Below are 18,823 nucleotides of genomic sequence, written 5' to 3'. Positions count from 1 at the left end.
ACTCAAGGACCCAACACAAACGCCGCCCCACCATACGTTCGAGCAATTTGCACAAAACGTTAGTGAGGGTAATGGGACGATAGCTGTCCACCGCCAGTGGGTCTGCACCGGGCTTCAAGATGGGGACAATAACACCCTCTCGCCATTGCGACGGGAACACGCCCTCGCTCCAAATGCGGTTAAAGATGGTGAGGATGTGTCTCTGGCAGTCCCTGGAGAGATGCTTCAGCATCTGCGCGTGGATGCAGTCCGGTCCTGGTGCTGTATCAGGGCAATCGGCGAGGGCAGCGAGGAATTCCCTCTCGCTGAAAGGAGCATTGTATGTTTCAGAACGACGCGTGTGGGACGATAACGGCGTCTGCTCGGCTCGCTCCTTGAGAGTGCGAAAGGCGGGGGGATAAGTTGCAGTCACAGAGCTCTGAGCAAAGTGCGCAGCAAGGTGTTCAGCAATGGCGGCAGCGTCCGTGCAGACAGCGCCGTCCAAGGAGATCCCAGGGACACTCATAGGGGTCTGGTGTCCATAAATCCGCCGTATCCGGGACCACACGAGCGAGGGGGAGACACGGGAGCCCAAGGATGAGACATACCGCTCCCAGCATTCCTGCTTACGCCGTGTAATAAGACGACGGGCGAAGGCATGGAGCCTCTTAAAGGCGATGAGGGTCTCGAGAGACGGGTGCCGCCTATGACGCTGGAGGGCCCGCCTACGGTCGCGAATAGCCTCAGCAATCTCCGGCGACCACCAGGGTACAGCCTTCCTCCGAGGGAGTCCAGAAGAGTGGGGGATGGCAGCCTCGGCCGCCGAAATGATTGACGTGGTTAAGACACGGACCACCTCGTCAATGTCACCCTGTGGGGAGACTCAACGGTTGCCGCGGAAGTAAAACTCGGCCAGTCAGCCCTGTGGAGAGCCCAGCGGGGCAGGCGCCCAGAAGAATGACACTGGGGCAGTGACAAATAGATGGGAAAATGGTCACTACCACACAGGTCAGGATGCACTCTCCAGTGGAGGGATGGGACGAGTCCAGGGCTGCAAAGAGAGAGATTGATGGCCGAGAACGAGCCATGGGCCACACTGAAATGCGTGGGAGCACCGGTGTTCAAGAGGCTAAGGTCGAGCTGAGTCAACAAATGCTCCACGGCACGACCGCGGTCATCGGAGACAGTCCCACCCCATAGAGGGTTGTGGGCATTGAAATCGCCCAGCAACAAGAAAGGTGGCGGCAGTTGGGCTATCAGAGCAGCCAGGACATGCTGCGCAATAGCACCATCCGGTGGATGGTAAATACTGCAGACGGTAATAGCCTGTGGCGTCCACACCCGAACAGCGACAGCCTCTAAAGCTGTTTGTAGAGGTACAAACTCGCTGTGAAGAGAGTTAAGGACATAGATGCAGACGCCACCAGACACCCTTTCATAATCTGCCCGGTTCTTAAAATAACCCCGATAGCCACGGAGGGCGGGGGTTCGCATTGCTGGAAACCAAGTTTCCTGCAGAGCAATGCAAAGGAAAGGATGAAGGCTGATAAGTTGGCGGAGCTCAGCTAGATGGTGGAAGAAACCGCTGCAGTTCCACTGGAGGATGGTATTGGCCATGGATGGGAAAGGCGTGAAGGGACTGGGGAGGCAGATTACGCCTCCTGGACCCATGCTGCTACCGAGTACCACCTGGACAACAGCCATCTATTGCATCCGAGGGACTGGCGAGATCCATGTCCTCAGCGGACGCCAGGATCTCCACCTCATCCTCAGACGCAGAGCTTGTAGGAAGCGGTGGAATGGGTGCCACCGCAATGTCGGTAGCCTTGGGGAGTTTCTTCTTCTTCTGCTTCTCGCGCTGTGCCTTTGGTGGTTCAGGCTGGGAGGGTGGCACTGGGTCAGTCTCAGGGACAGACGACGACCGTGTGTCCCGACGACCAGGGAACGGCGGTTGTTTAAGCCACTTGCGGCTGTCGGCCTTGGTACCAGTCGGAACTTGAGAAGGGAGGTCCCCAAGGGACCCCTTCCTTACGAGAGTAGCCAAAGAAGTCTTACGCTTCTCCGGCTGGGAAGGGGGAACTGATGTCCCCGATGGTTGGGGGGGTGTTGCTCCTGAAGTAGATGGAGCAGGAGCAACAGTGGGTTTAGTGCCCCCCACCATCAAGGGGGCAGATGTGGGACTTCGACTCTGAGAGCTGACTGGAGCGGATGGAACTGTAGCAGGAATGACAGTTGCGGCATAAGAAGCTGTCATGCGCACTGGATGAAGCCGATCATATTTCCGCTTTGCCTCAGTGTATGTCAGGCGGTCGAGAGTCTTGATTTCCATGATCTTCCGTTCCTTCTGCAGAATCGGACAGTCTGGCGAGCAAGGCGAATGGTGCGCACCACAGTTCACACAGATTGGAGGCGGGGCACAGGGATGATCAGGATGGGATGGTCGACTGCAATCGCGACAGACGAGGTCAGAAGCACAGCGTGAAGACATATGGCCAAACTTCCAACACTTGAAGCACCGCATCGGGGGAGGGATATATGGCTTGACATCACAACGGTACACCATCACCTTGACCTTCTCAGGTAATGTGTCACCCTCGAAGGCCAAGATGAAGGCACCGGTGGCAACTTGACGATCCCTCGGACCCCGGTGGACGCGCCGGACGAAATGGACACCTCGGCGCTCCAAGTTGGCGCGCAGCTCGTCATCGGACTGTAAAAGGAGATCCCTGTGGAAGATAATGCCCTGGACCATATTCAGACTTTTATGGGGCGTGATAGTGACGGAGACATCCCCCAGCTTAGTACAAGCGAGCAAGGCCCGCGACTGGGCGGAGGATGCCGTTTTTATCAACACCGATCCGGACCGCATCTTGGACAAGCCCTCCACCTCCCCATACTTGTCCTCTAAATGCTCTACAAAGAACTGAGGCTTCACGGATAGAAAAGATTCCCCATCAGCTCTGGTACAGACAAGATATCTGGGCGAATACGTCTCACTGTCATTCAATGCCTTTCGTTCCTCCCATGGTGTGGCGAGGGAGGGGAACAATTTGGGGTCATAAACGTTACCTTTAAAATGGGCCCTCGAATGCTTAGAGACTGCTGGTGGCTGGCCACCAGCAAGAGAAGATGTGCCACACTTCACTGCGTGTCATCCACCCTGATGCCACCTACTCCGACCAAGGGCCCTCCCCACGGGCGCCACCCAGCCACAGCAAAGGCCACCTGGCAGGATGGCCATTGCCGGGAGTCCCAATGCCCCAGGGAGATGGCATCTACTCCTTGGCATACGTGGGGAGTTAACGGTGCAGGCATCAGTAGAGCGATCCCTGTGTTGTCAGGGGGCTACAACCAACAGGGTACATGGCGATCCCACCACAACGGACTGGCTACCGTGCTGGATCTTAGGTGCAAGAAGGTCCAAGGTCGTCGTCACAGTTAAAAGCAACACTGCAGAGTGCAGTGTGGTAATCGCACCCAGGGACGTATCCTCGCCCAAGAGATGGAAAACGAGCGGGACACCATTGCAACGACGAAAAAACCCGGCTAAAGGTGTCAATGCACGATGGATACAGTGCACCATGTAAGGTGCCCTTCCCCAATTGGCTCACTCTTCGGAATAATTTAGAAAGATGGAGGTCAAACCCGAGAGGGGACCATCACATAAGGCTGAAACAGTTGAGACTCCTTTTAGTCGCCTCTTACGACAGGCAGGAATACCGCGGGCCTATTCTAACCCCCGAACCCGCAGGGGGGTAGTCTTCTGTGATGAGTCCTGCTTTGAAATGAGCATCAATCACCAGTGAAGACATGCCTGGAGATGCCCCAGACAGCAGTGGCCTACTAGTCTGACTGACACTCACCATAAAGCCTGACAACTGTGGGTGATGGTCTGGAGTGCCATGTATTTTCATAGCCGGAACACTAGTTGTCATCAGCGGCACCCTTACAGCACAGCAGTATGTCAACAATATTGTACGCCCCGTATTGTTGCCATTCATGGCAACCCATCCTGGGTGCATATTTCAGCTAGATAATGCACCCACACACACCATAAGAGTTTATAGTGCTCGTCTTCATGCTTATCAAACCCTTGCTTGGCCAGTGAGGTCGTCGGATGTCTCTCCAATTAAGAATGTCTGTAGCGTTATGAGCAGGGCCCTCCAACCATATCAGGATTTTGATGAAGTAATGTTCAGTTGGTCATAATTTGACACAATACCCCTTAGGAAGACATCCAACAACTCTATCAATCAATGCCAAGTCAAATAGCTGCTTCCATAAGGGCCAGAGGTGGACCAATGTGTTACCTACTTGCTCAATTTGTGAAGCTCCTTCTTTTGAATAAATCACTCAATTTTTCTGAAATTGTAATCATTCACTTTCCTGTACATGTGCGTCATATCTACTGATTTCCATCCACCCCCCTCCCCTCGAGTTTCTTTAATATGTCATTTCACTGACCTAACACATGCAGTAGGCCCATCTGGAGGGGGGGGGGGGGGGGGAAGAAAAAAAAGAAAAAAAGAAAAAAAAAGGGTGAATGCTCGGTTTTGTGACACCTGATTTACAGCTTGTCCACCAAATCAAAGTAACAATATCTCTCAAAAAAATTGTCCATTGAGTGAGACAGTAAGTGCTTTTTCAGTTATGGCCTTCATAGTATCTTGACTGTGTGTCCTACAGTGAGCAAACGTTTCTAATCTGTGATCAAAATTATCGAGATTTCACACTTGAGAGTGATATGTGGGGTCTACTTTGCTTTCAAGTACACATCTCAACATAATGCCAAACAAAATTACATTTTAACTACTACTACTGCAGCCACTGTTTAATTTTTTTTAATATGTATGAAAAATTTTTGCTACATGACTAACCAGTGAAAAGCCTTATTTGTTGCCAAAGCCAGCATTCTGGTCAAGGAACATTATTTTATGTACTCACAGTGAAGCACTCAACAGTGGGCTTATTATTCCTTTTGTCCTAGAGAACAAATAGCTAGCACATCTTTATTATGTTTCACAACTCTCAGTTCTGGACTAAAGTCTAGAGCAGGACCAGTAGCAGTCACAGCACTGTTTCTCTACAGCTCACAGGTTGGCATCACTTTTGCCTTGCCAATGAGACAACAATTTCACATAACTGATGAGAGCGAGAAAATAATTGAATTTCTAGCACTGAAACAGAAATCATTCTCTTCTTCACTGTTGTCATAAATATTTGACTTTTTTATGAGTATGTCGTGAACTACAAGGTTGTGATTAGGTTGAAATGTGACAGTTTGGTTGTGAGCTGGCAAAGCCAATGAATGTGAAAGCCAAAAAATCTGGTTGTAGTACAAACTAATCCATAATTTAGTCTGAGGTTTAGGTTGCATTGGAATATGACAATTTTACTCACAGAAATTAAACTAATAGCCTTTTTTGTCATGTATACTTGGTTCTTCTGAACATAGCATGAATTGCAAGGCTGTGGTTAGGTTGGGACCTAACAGCATGGCTCAAATTAAATTGATAATATTGGCTGTCAAAATATTGGCCCATTTCTTTCAAATGTGATACAATTTCAGAGGTTGTGACACACTGACATGAGAATGTGAAAACATTCCTCGGAAACACTTCTTCCGTCCACTTCTCTTTCATTGCCTGCATAGACCAAGGAGCTGACATGCACTCCTTTTCTTCCCATCGCACCTCACAACATGTGCTGACAATGTTGCTCCCTGGAATACATTCACATGCCAATGGCCCTGGTCCAGAATTTTGCCCAATTAAGTTGGGCCTATTATGGTAAGACTGCTTTAGAAGAAAGTATTTTTCTGCATGTGAGAGAATATGGAATTCAAGAAGTTTACTATTTAAATACTAAGCAACAGCTTTTTCCTAAAGCAATATAGTCAGTCATATCATTGTAGCAAAAGACATAAGTTATAAACAGAGCATGAATTATGACAGATGGGGCTACAACAGCACAACTGCCTTATTCTGGCACTTAAAACAAAGGGATGATCAACAAATAAGATAAGAGTTACCCTAATCCCAGAATACAAATAGAATGTAGTGAACTAGTACTGATTTCCACTATTAAACTAGAAATTAAAATGTGATAAAGCAATGTTATGCACCAAAAACAGTATTTATATGAAATAAATCATAAACCTGGCAATAAGTAAAAAATCTATCCCTAATAAAACAACCACAAAATAAAGACAACAGACAACATGCCTATTATACAGGCATCCACAGAAATGTGCATGCACAGGCACACACAAATCCTTGTACAGCAGTATCATTTCTTCAAATCTTTGCTTTCAGTTTTCATTAGATGAAAGAAGAAATGTGAGGTTCCAAAACCAGAAAAAAATATCTTTGGGAATAAGCAGCTCTTGTATGCATCTGTCAATATTCTGCTTCCTGTTGAGTCAAAGTTTAGATATAGTGATAATTTTTACCTTCATTTAAAGACAGTGGAGTCACTGTTTGTCTGTCTGTAAATATTTTGGATATAACTGAACACTGACTAGAAGGTGAAGTCTATCAGTAATGTCAGAGAGCGTTAAGCACAAAAACCAAATATTAATTTCACCTCACAGGTACTGTATACATGAGATTAGAATACTTACAGATATTACGGAAAAAAAGAAAAAAGAAAAAGATGGCAACACCCGTAAAGGCCTTGAAGGCACAATGGTACTGACCGGCCGCCATGTCACCCTCAGCAATCAAGTAGCTCCTCAACTGGCCTCACGAAGGGTGAGTGCACTCCGCACGCTAACAGCACTTTTCAGACCCGGACAGTCACCCATCAAAGTGCTGGCCGAGCCCAACAGTGCTTAACTTCAGTGATATGATGGGAACTGGTGTTACCACTGTGGCAAGGCCGTTAACACGCTTCCAGATCGCGCGCGCGCGCGCGCGCGCACACACACACACACACACACACACACACACACACACACACACACAAATCTATGTTCAGCAATCCCAGTTATTAAGTAACATGTACACTGTATCAGAAATCAGTAATTCTGACAACAGTCTTAAGTTTATATCAAATGTAGTGTAACCAGATGTGGATGATGAGCCACAAATAAGACAACACGATTGACTTATATGGAAGGGCTATAACTTATCAGCCATAGGTAGCAGACACATTTCATAAAAAATTCTTAAATGCAGCAGATAACATAGGGACAAGTATTTTAAGAGAAAAATCAAACCAGTATGTTGCACAAGCAACTCACATAAAATTCAATAATATGGATCTCTCATCCATTTATCTTTCACAAATTAGGAAAATTACATTTTCTGTAAAAAATAGAAGCTCGTGTTGATTTGTTGGTGTTTTCAACAGAGTACTAAAGACTTGTTCCTCTTTAACAAGCACTCTCTTTTCTGACCCATTCCATTACAGACATTATTTTTCAAAATTTTTGACAATGGTGATGCATTCTAGAAAAATACCCCATTTGAGCAATAATATCATCGGTAAATCACAGTTTGGATTTCAGAAGAGATGTTCCACTGAGATTGCACTTAGACATTCTATAGCCAATTTTTACAAGTATTCAATAACAAAATATCACTGGCTGGTATCTGCTCTGACCTATCCAAAGCATGTGAGACTCACATTATTCTCCTAAATAACTGTGGTTTTATGGAACTGATGGTATAATCAACCAATGGATAATGTCATATCTAACCAAAAGAGTGCAGAAAGTTGTACTTAGTAATTCAATCAATGTGTCCAGTGATTCAACCGGAATTCAAAGGGGTTAAGCTTAATGAGAAGCTAAAACAGGCAAGTGCTAAATATGTTTAAAATGTCACATGACTCTCATAAAAGTACCACGAAAAATGATGTTAGTATACTGCATCAGAATATCAGGGGATTAAAAAGCAAAGTACATGAGCTTCTTATTTGTTTGGCAGATTTAGAAACTGAGGATGTAACAAATGTATTTTAACTGTCTGATCATCATATAATCACAGATATGGGAAAGATAAATGTAAGTGGATACAAGCTTTCAGCACATGTAAGTAGAAACAGTATGGAAAAAGGAGGAGTTGCCACATGTTAAAAATTATCATAGTGTATAAAAAATAAACAAACAAAAAAAATAAAAAAAGAATTAGAAACTAAAATTTTTTGTGTACAGCAACACACAGAAGCATGTGTCTGCGATCTTGACCTACATTTTCTGTTTTTCCTCAGGGACTTTGATTCTTTGTTGGTCAGACAGAGGGAAGCAAATTTGTGAGGATCTGAATGTAGATTTTCTGAGCGAGTCTGACAGGAAGAATGAGTTTGAAGTATTACTCAGTTCTTTCAATTTGAGGTCAGTTATTGATTTTCCTTCTTGGATAGTACAGGAAAACAGCACACTGATAGATAATATTTTCATAGACCAAGAAATATTTCATCAAATAAACATATATATTGTTCAGAACGATATTTTTGATCATGATGCACAGCTAGTTACGGTATTTGACATAGCTCCATACAGTAATACAAAACAGCTGGTAATTTCCAAGAATGATTGCCTATCGAAGTCGCTGGGTCCAAACGATACATATTGAACGTGCAATCGTAAATCAATCATGCCACTCTGGTGGCGGGTGTTATGAGTTTGTTTACGTTGGTCACTACAGCAATGACAAAAGAAGGGCATTAGAAAAATGTGTAATTGCAAAGGAGACGACTTACCTTACTCGTCGTCGGTGTTGTCATGTGAAAGTCCATTACGGTGGTCTGGATGGATAATTTGCAAGAGTTGAACCATGTATTCTTCCTGACACTCGTTCGTTTTCCGCACTGCCCGCAATGAAATTGTAATGGTATTTCAGCATCGAAACTGTTCTTAAAAAGTTTTACACACTTCGCACCACCACAGTGTCCACAGTCCCTTCTTTCCTCCTCCGGTAGTACTCCATATTTGCGGCAAAAAGGTGAACAATTTTCTATGCTGGGTGCACATGGAACTAGATTCTTCCATGTGAGAGGATCCACCGAAGAAATGTCAAGGACACCAGACATCCCACTCACTAACAACATATATCGTCTGGGTTTCCCTAGCAACTCATAAATAATACGCGGAGTTAAGTAATTTAGAGCAAGTAAGGGAACAATGGAAAACAGATTAAAATGATGATCACAAATAATAGATCACAACGCCTGCCACTGGGGTTGCATGATCGACTTCCGATCGCACATTCGATATGTATCGTTGGGACCCAGCGACTTCGATAGGCAATCATTCTTGGAAATTACCAAACAGCCATCCAAAACGTTGCATTCTATTAGGGCCTAGTGATTTAACAATAGCAAATTTTAGGGAAAGTTTGCAGGAGGTAGACTGGGATGAAGTGTACTGGGAAACTGATGCTAATTTAAAATATAACTTATTTCATTATTTTTTGTGAGTAGACCTGAAAACAATTTCTGTTAGAAAACAGTGAAATATAATTTTAAGAAACCATGGCTTACTAAAGGGATAAAAATATCTTGTAACTGGAAAAGCAAAATGTATTTAATAGCAAGAAAAGTAATGACACAAAAACAGTCAAATATTATAAAGAATATTATTACAAAGTCCAGAAGTATGTGTATTATGTCAGATTAGCACCTCTGATAACACCCTGTAAAACAAACAATTTGGAATATTGTTAAAAGGGGAAGAGGGCAAGCAAGAGCACAAGAAGACTGTACTGTCATCAAAATGAATGAAAAGTTTTCTAACAAAAAGTCAGAAGCGGAAAATATTTTTAATAACCATTTTTTTAACATTGTGGAGAAAATAGTAATTACATTGCCAGTTGATATTTTGGAGGACTCCCCAAATGGATTTGAGGTCCTTGTTTGTTTCGATCTAGTATTTGCCCACCTATTAATTGATGTAAGGGGCACCAAGTCACATCTTTTTATTTTTTTATTTTGTATACAACATATGCCCTCTAGGTATTTTATGAGCATTCCTCACATGTTCTTTGTGTACCATTATTCAGTTAGTATTTCTCGGTCATTGGTTTTTGCATCTGGTTGCATTCTTGATGTTTTAACACTAATTCTAATATATCAAAAGCAGCGTTAATACTTAAGTGATTGACAAGAATACTTTGTGTATTTCATAGGTTGTATTGCAATGTTTACTTTGAATGAAGGCAAGTTTTCCTTAGAACTACTGTGTTTCTTGTATATAAGAATTATGTAGGTTTTTTATATTTAAGAAATACATAAAAAAATCAAAATAATAATGTCTATTTTTGGTTTTTTATAATGTTTGGCCCATTACATTACAACTCTGTGATGTCAAAATAGTTTCAATGCTAACCAGCTTATGTATATATTCTACTTGGTTGTGCTGTATGTGTACAGGTATTTGTCTTAATGTTGCAGATTGCTTTCTGTCGGTTTTATGACTTTTATTATTACACTTTATTTTCTGTGAAGTCAACAGTGGTATACCTTGATATACACAACATGTATACTTGTTTTTAATATCAGGGGCCTAATGATGGCATTACTGAGGTGCCAAAACTGGTTGTCATCTAAATAAAATAACTTCTCAAAACATACGGCTGTTGGGCAATTTTCATTGGTATATTTGACCAGCCACTGTCCTGATTCAACAATGGATCAATAGAGAATTATTATGTGGTTCTCTGCAAATGGACTGTCATTAAATTTTGATAAAACACAGTATATACATTGCTGCACAGTAAATGGCATAACACTGTCAGCAAATATGGACTCTGAACAGAAGTCTGCAGCTACGGCAAAATATTCAAAATATTGGGTATGTGCATAGATGAAAGATTAACTGGACGAAACACATTGGTGACCTGCTGAAACGTCTGAGTTCAGCTACTTGTGCTATTAGAGTTATTGAAAATTTTAGCGACAAATGTATCAGTAAATTAGTTTATTTTCATTCACTGCTTCCATATGGCACCATATTTTGGGGTAATTCATCATTAAGGAAAAATGTATTCATCGCACAAAAGCTTATAATCAGACTAATAGCTGGAGGCCACCCAATGTCATCTTGCAGACATTTATTTAAGGAACAAGGGATACTCACAGTAGCTTCGTAATGTATAAATTCAGTTATGGGTCATTCCATGTCAGTTCAACCAGGGGCTACAGTTCATAGTCTCAGATTTGACTGAAATTCAGTACATTAATTCTACCATGTGTGGAACACTCGTGTACAAAGTATTAGTTTCCCCTGCCAATTAGTTCCAGAATTATGACTTGTGAAAGAAGGTGGCGTAGCCCGGAAATTGCAACCCGCATCTGGCAATCTATCTTCAGACCAAATTTCAGGTCTTAATAACTTTGGAACTATCCCACACAGTCCAGTGAAATTTTTACAACCCGGTAACATCCATTCACAGAACACACTCCATGAATCAAAACGCAAACAACATATTTCTGAGGGAAAATAAAAAGTCCAAAATGTGATTAAAAAATGTAATACGTTAAAAGGAACATATTGTAGGTGCCCTCTATGCCAAATATAATTCACTCAAAAAGGGTATAAATTTTTTTGTGGTGAGCTTAATGTGGCCTAAACACACACAGAATTCATCATGCCCATATCAGTCACAAAATCTGAGTTACATGCACACAAAAATACAAAAATTTGAAAAATCACATGATAAATATGGATTTTCGGAGTGTGGTAGCACTAAAGGGACAAGTGGTATCCAAGCCAAATTTCACACACTGCATAATTAGACCATAATGATATATATCTCAAAATTTCAGCATGTTATTGCAAGACACTTGTGTACAATGGAAGTTGACAGATGTATTTGGTGATGTGGCCATTGTTCCACAACATAATTATGTAAAAACATATCGTAAACTGTTCTGCCTCTTCTTATCCTCTCCCACAACTGTTTAATTACTAAGCAACAACATGTAGACAGATTAACACAACCTATCATTAATGTTTACTGTACCTTAACTGCTAAAAACCATTCAATTGTGCTTTGAACAGAAGTTCTCCCACACTTTAGCTACTGTATTCTGTACATTGAGTGGCAAATTGTACTGTCTTCCTGACACTGTGGTAAGAACTGGAACTGTCATAAGAATATGTTCAAAAGGAATCCAACAATTGTCTGCCAAACGTAGCCAATGAAATAATCTTGCTGGTCCTGCTGGTGCTATGAAGTTCACAAATACATTACCTTCTGCTTCACAGCACTCTGCAACACATCCAATATACCATTTGTCATCATAAACAGCAATAACATAGCAACCTGGTTGTATGTTGCTGCTTTCGCTTCTGAATCCTGAATCAGACACACTGTGAAGACACATGTTGTGCATGAACCTATAGTTATTACCGGACAGTCTGCTCATCTTCACATTGTCAGAGTCCGCTGGAAAGGAGTGATGATGGCTCCTTGTGCCTTCAACAGTTTTAACATGTTCTAGTCTGCTTTTTAGCAACTCTTCAACTGATTTCACCTCATCTTTAGAAACATAGAATAATTGTATGCCAGAAATATTTTTCTGTACCCAGGTAAATAATTAAAGAGGTGCTAGAATGTGACCTTCTGTAGAGTGCTGCAGACTAGCTCATGATGCCATGAGCTTAATGGTAGCACCAATACCATCACATACATTTTTACCATGACTTATTGCGAAAAAATTTCATTCTGTGTGAATCTGAAAATCATGGTAATGCATGCATAAATTTTTGAGATTTTTACAGTTTTTGTACTGACTAGCTGCCCCATCACTAAAGTATTTCGCTAAATGTACGAGGGTCGGTCAAAAAGTAATGCCTCCCATTTTTTTTCTACTTAAAGAAATTAAGTTAAGTGAAAAACTTGAATTTGGCGCCATTCCTCAAACCTTCTTCTGCAATCCACTGCAGTAGTAACTTTCTGTGTCAACAGGTGGCAGCACAGCAGAAGTTTGTAAGATGGCCGACATCGATGTTCGTTTGAGACAGCGTTGTGTGATTGAATTCTTGAATGCAGAAGGTGAAACGCCCATACGCATTCATGAAAGACTGAAGAAGGTGTATGGTGTTGTGACAGTGGATGTCAGCACTGTTAGACGATGGGTTCATCGTTGTAAGGAAGCTGAAGGGCAAACACCGTTGACTGACGAAAAGCGGAGCGGCAGGCCGGTGAGTGCAGTGACTCCACACAACATTCAGCAAGTTGATGACATCATTCGTGGTGACCGTCGGGTGACTGCAGATGAAGTGTGTCGCATTATTTCTCTTAGTAAAGGCAGTGTGATCACGATTATTAAACAATTGGGGTACTCAAAAGTTTGTGCACGGTGGGCTCCAAGAATGTTAACCGATCAGAATAAAGAGGCAAGGAAAACAATAGCCTCCCAACACTTGCAGCGCTTCCGTTTGGAGGGAGATGAGTTTCTGAAAAAAATTGTGACCAGGGACGAAACATGGGTGCATTTTTTTGAACCCGAATCAAAGAGGCAGTCAATGGAGTGGCGTCACACAAGCTCGCCGAGGAAGAAAAAATTCAAAACTGTGCGATCGGCAGGGAAAGTTATGGCAACAGTTTTCTGGGATACAGAGGGTGTGATTCTGGTTGATTTTTTGGAGCAGGGATGCACAATAAATTCTGTTCAATACGTCACAACCCTCAACAAACTTAAAGCACGTCTTCAGCGAGTTCGCCCAACAAAATCAATGGCAGATGTTCTTCTTTTGCATGACAATGCAAGACCACACACCAGTCGTCACACCTCTGACGAGATTGTCAAAATTGGATGGGAAGTTTTGCCTCATCCCCCATACAGCCCTGACCTGGCACCATCAGACTTCCATCTGTTCGGGCCACTAAAAGAAGCTCATCGTGGGATTCATTTTGGAGATGAGGAGGCCGTCAAAACATCCATGCGTCAATGGCTTAGGAAGCAGAGCTGTGATTTTTACCGTGCTGGGATACATGCCCTTGTTCAAAGATGGACCAAAACTGTAGAGATGGGCGGAGATTACATTGAAAAATGACAAAATGATCCTCAATGTTGTGGTTTTCAACCTATGTAATTGCATTTAAATTTCCTGACAATTAAACGTAGAAAAAAAAAAATAGGAGGCATTACTTTTTGACTGACCCTCGTATGTGAAGCAGCTTGTTTTTCACATATGCTATGACATTGTGAATGTGGGCATGAACTGCAATGGCATCATGAATTAAACAGTCACTAAAAACACACAGGTTCATGACAGACACATCACGAGATTCACCTCTACAGTAAATCGCAAACGGCTGGAGAGTTGCTTGACTGTTGTCCCAATGATATCCTTGGATGGCATCTTGAACTATAAATGCATAATTTTCAGAGAAGTCTAGTATTATTATAATTTCATCTTGTTTCAAATTATCTTTATAAAACTGGAGATAAGCCGATTGTGCTGTTGCTGTGTGTGGTCAGTTTGTCTGTTTCCTGACAACACATTTCAACAAAGCCTTCCACTGTACTTTGCTTTGTTTCAAGACTTGTGCGATCCATGCGTGTCCATTGTTTATAAGAAACAACTCCTTCATCATCATCTATAAGGAGTTCACATGCTCTGTAAGATTTGCCTTACCAGGACACTTTCTACATCTGTGTATCATGCACTGGTAGGAACTGATGTCACACACTAGCAGCTTCATTGCACCTTTGTAATGCAGACCAGAATCCTTTATAGCAGGAAACATCAGCTTAACATTTTGATGGGCCTCACATACACAAACATTGTGTGTGCCCCTTGCACTTACAGGCACAACCCATTTTGTCTGAAGATTGAAAAAAGATGGTAAACCTACTTTGGTATTGGGTTAGTTTTCCTTGAATTCTACATATAGTTCTGATATGTTGCATAGCAACAGTCTTTTTTGCATCTGCACACGTACATTTCCCATTTTCACCATTACAGTCTTTTTTTCCAGGCATTATTCGGCTGTAGTCATTATTTTCATAAAACTCCGACACTGGCACCTATATTTCTGAACTCAATTGCTTACCCTGAGCCTGCTGAAGTTGCGGAAGCACTCCTTGGGTTGCTTTTATTTTCCTAGCTTGCTTTACCATATATGGAGAAACACTGAATTCCTTTGCAGTGTAGTCAATAGATCAGCTGGAAGGTGCAAGGGTAAGAATAGCTACTTTTTTCTGGTGTGTGGATATGGCACATTTTTCTTTCAAGTCATGCACAATTTTGTCCAGCATTTCTGGCATGATTTCTGTTCCTTTGGTGTTTTGATTCATAGAGTGTGTTCTCTAAGTGGATGTTGCTGGGTTGTAAAAAATTCACTGGACTGTGCGGAATAGTTCCAAAGTTATTAAGACCTGAAGTTGGGTCTGAAGATAGATTGCCAGATGTGGGTTGCAACTTCTGGGTCACACCACTTTCTTTCACAAGCCATAATTCTGGAACTAATTGGCAGGGGAAGTTAAAATTTTGTATACGAGTGTTCCACACTTGGTAGCACTGGTGTGCTAAATTTCAGCCAAATCTGAGACTATCAGCTGGAACATTTTCTCAGATTGGTTGAATTGACATGGAATGACCCTTATGAAATCTGTGATGTGCATAGCTACAACACCAAGGGAAAGGCCAAACAGAAAGCAGAAGGGATTCTTCCAACAAGGCCCTTTATTGTTTCTTGTATATGTAAACAACCTTCAGTCTAATACACAACAAGCAAAATCAGTTCTTTTTGGAGATGATGCTAATATTGTAATCAGTCCTAATATACATACAGCAACAAAAGATGTGGTTAATAATGTTCTTAAAAGTATTATGCAGTTCAAACTCCAAGGTCAGTTATCATTCAAGAATTTTTTTTTTTAGTGCTTGTTTAGAAGCAGGTACAGTCTTACAAATGGTGAATTTTAATAATTACAAACAAACACGGATAGGCCTACTATGTTTTGTCAGCATACTGAGTAGTACGACACACTTGCTTGGTTTGACAATTGTCAGTCTGGGGACATCGTGATGCTTATACTCGGTACCGAAAACCAAATTGCGACTAGTGATTAAAGCAAATATTTTTTTCTAAACACAGATGTATATGAAAATGTAAGAAAAATATTAACAGCACAGTAACTTTACACTATATTTTGTGTTCCTTAAATAATGCTCTCTTTACCTGAACAGAATCCTGTGAGTCTACATCTGGAACAAGTTCCAATGTCGTCCACTCATATGGGAGCTTGATTCCCATGCAGTTGGTGTAGTTTAATTTTTGACATTTCGCTGGCCGTCGGCAGTACTGTGATTTGCCATTTGCATGCGACATTAGTGATTCTACTGGAGGGAACAAGTCTATCATATTTGATGACATACTACCTACGAATGTTTTTCCATCAGTTTCTCCCTTTCCTTTGAATACTGCAGGAGAAAAATTCCCTGATCGATGTGTTGTACTCAGTGGCTCCGAAGTATTTGCACCAGAATATAATTTTTTTCCTTCATTTTCACAAATAAACGTCGTGAACACAAATAAGATCGAGAGACTCACGTATGTTAAAATTTCCATGATAAGAGTTTTTCTTGGTTCCATTAAAGTAGCCCTTCATTAAGGGTAGCTTATATTTAAACCACATAAATAACAAATCACAAGTCTTCTAGCGTATCTCTCCTTCTACAAAACCGTCCGCGCCTACTTAGTGTCATATAATACAGTACTACTGGTCTGGTCGTTTCCATAGAAAGCACCCTTTCCACAGGTACACTAAACACCTCATTTACTTTCCACAGCTTCATCTCTTATTAGACCACACACATTGACAGTTTGAACAAAGCGGACCACCCACGTTGTCAAAGATGCAAATAGAACACCAAAGACTCGTGTATGGCGCCATGCAATTGTGTACAAACATGAGGGCGGTACCACTACCTGAGAGTTGCTATTGCTTGTTCAACAAACTGTTTTGTTTCAAGGCCTCAAAAACGATCTTGGGTATATGGTAAGTTTTTTCCAGCTACAAAAATGTTATAAATAGCTTTCTTTTCGAAATCATATAGAATAAAACGTAAAAAAAAGAGCTTACTTTCATTTGTGTGAACTACACACTGAATGTTGGCTCTACTGACACACCGATAACCATATGTGTTTGATTTACATCCGTGACAGGTGGCGAATTGTTATCGTGAGATAGAAGTGATGTGTGTAAGTAAATATTGACTTTATTCGGTTTATTGTGTCTTACTAATGAGATCATATTATTGTTGATACGAAGCCCGAATAGCCTCGTTATCTTACAGAGAATGACAAACAATTTTATTTTATTTGTTTACTGTTCGTCTGTGTAAATACGGTTAATTAATATGCAAGCAGTTAAGCTGCAAGTGGCGGAACAGGTGTTCTAGATAGATTTCTAATTGCTTATTATGACTCATTCTTGTGGCGTAACATTTTTACTTTGTGATAGGCGACCGAAGTGGTAATTGCAGTACTGTGGCTTCTCGTATGACGTCTATTATTATTGTGTTTTCACAGATGAAACTGCCCCGCGATGGTGACGAAGTGGAGTAAACTAGCCGGTGTTGGCATTTTCTTAACATGGATGTGTACACTAACAGTCGCTGCTGGCAAAATGTATCCCTTGGATGGGAAATGGACGTTTGTCTGCCCACAAATCTATCTGGCTGTCTTCACCGGCTTTGCTCCAAAAGGCAATCAAACAGCTGGCACATATACGAAGCAAGAAGACATTCACTCTCTTGACTCCTGTCTAGTTGCCTGCTGTAATTCTGACACATGTAATGTTGTCTTTATGCACAATGCAGAGTGTTTTCATGTAAGTATATATTTTTAATAGTCATATTATTTTTCACTTTGTACCGGTTGGTTTGTGTGTGTTTTATTTGTTACTGTCTCAATGAAAATAGAGAAATACGAAGCGCTCCATATATCATATGTTGTACTAGTTTTTTATACACCTACAATATTTGGACTTTTCTTATTGCAGTTGTAACCTGTTTCTAAATCTAGCTGTACTTAATGTAAGTTTCAACATTGTCAGCAGACTATTTTAAATTAGTATTTGTTTCAGACACATTTCACAAAATATGAAGAGATTTCTGTACATGTGAAATGTGGTAAAATATGCTTAAGACCAGACCCATTTCAACCATAAATTCCACAAAGGACCTGACAGATCGCATTAGACATTGAGACATGGCAGATATATGGGGAGACAGTATTCCTAGATTTTTCATTGTTATTGAATATTGAAAATTATGGGGTATAATAATGCATATTTAATTTTTTTTTCTTCCATCAACAGCTACTGTAAGGATGCTGATTTCAGTATTGCAGAACATGCAAATGAACTAGTGTGACATTGAACTTACATGTATCACTTCAGCATAAGGCAATGTCAGATGACATTACTTCAAGAATCCATACCATCATCCTATTTTTCTGGAGTTCACACTGATCTTTGAGGAAGTAATGTGTCCATGAGTAAAACATTTTCTAAATATTCCCACCTAGGACATTCAGATATGTTACAGAAATTATATTTGGTGAGAATAGGGCAGGAAGTTGGTCATAGGGTTTTCAAATGGAACCATCACAGTATTCACTTTGCAACTTGGGGAAACCATGGAAAACCAAAGTCAGGATGGCCAGACAGGGTTTGGAACCCCACCTCTGTATGAATATGAGTCCAGTGCTTTAACAGTGGATCAGTGTGGACTAAAGGCAACACTGGTACTTCATTTACACCTGCTGAAATTTTGCATTTGAGACTTTTAATCATCTTTACTACTTCATGTTCACTAGTTGGAACTAACCTCACACCGTATGCAGGTGTATAATTCTTAAGTTTATCCTGATTTGTAAAA

General features: G+C 41.5%; 2 protein-coding genes across 3 annotated transcripts in view; one reads left to right on the top strand and one right to left on the bottom strand.

The window, feature by feature from the left end:
- Positions 1–16,770, bottom strand: part of LOC126161408 (smoothened homolog) — a 114,119-nt gene extending 97,349 nt beyond the window's left edge. Inside the window, exon 1 of the mRNA XM_049917189.1 lies at positions 16,119–16,770. Coding sequence (XP_049773146.1) covers positions 16,119–16,532 — 414 coding nt within the window. The 5' untranslated portion in view covers positions 16,533–16,770. The remainder of the gene's footprint in view (positions 1–16,118) is intronic.
- Positions 16,771–17,044: 274 nt separating this feature from the next.
- The window catches only part of LOC126161407 (dyslexia-associated protein KIAA0319-like protein), a 161,365-nt gene continuing 159,586 nt past the window's right edge, over positions 17,045–18,823 (top strand). For both annotated transcript variants that reach the window (XM_049917188.1, XM_049917187.1), the window contains exons 1-2: positions 17,045–17,141; positions 17,472–17,772. In XM_049917188.1, coding sequence (XP_049773145.1) covers positions 17,488–17,772 — 285 coding nt within the window. In that variant the 5' untranslated portion in view covers positions 17,045–17,141; positions 17,472–17,487. The remainder of the gene's footprint in view (positions 17,142–17,471; positions 17,773–18,823) is intronic.

This window comes from Schistocerca cancellata, chromosome 2 (assembly GCF_023864275.1).
Source record: "Schistocerca cancellata isolate TAMUIC-IGC-003103 chromosome 2, iqSchCanc2.1, whole genome shotgun sequence".
Taxonomy (NCBI): domain Eukaryota; kingdom Metazoa; phylum Arthropoda; class Insecta; order Orthoptera; family Acrididae; genus Schistocerca; species Schistocerca cancellata.
The sequence above is the reverse complement of the archived record's forward strand: the minus strand, read 5'-3'. Positions and strand labels throughout refer to the sequence as shown.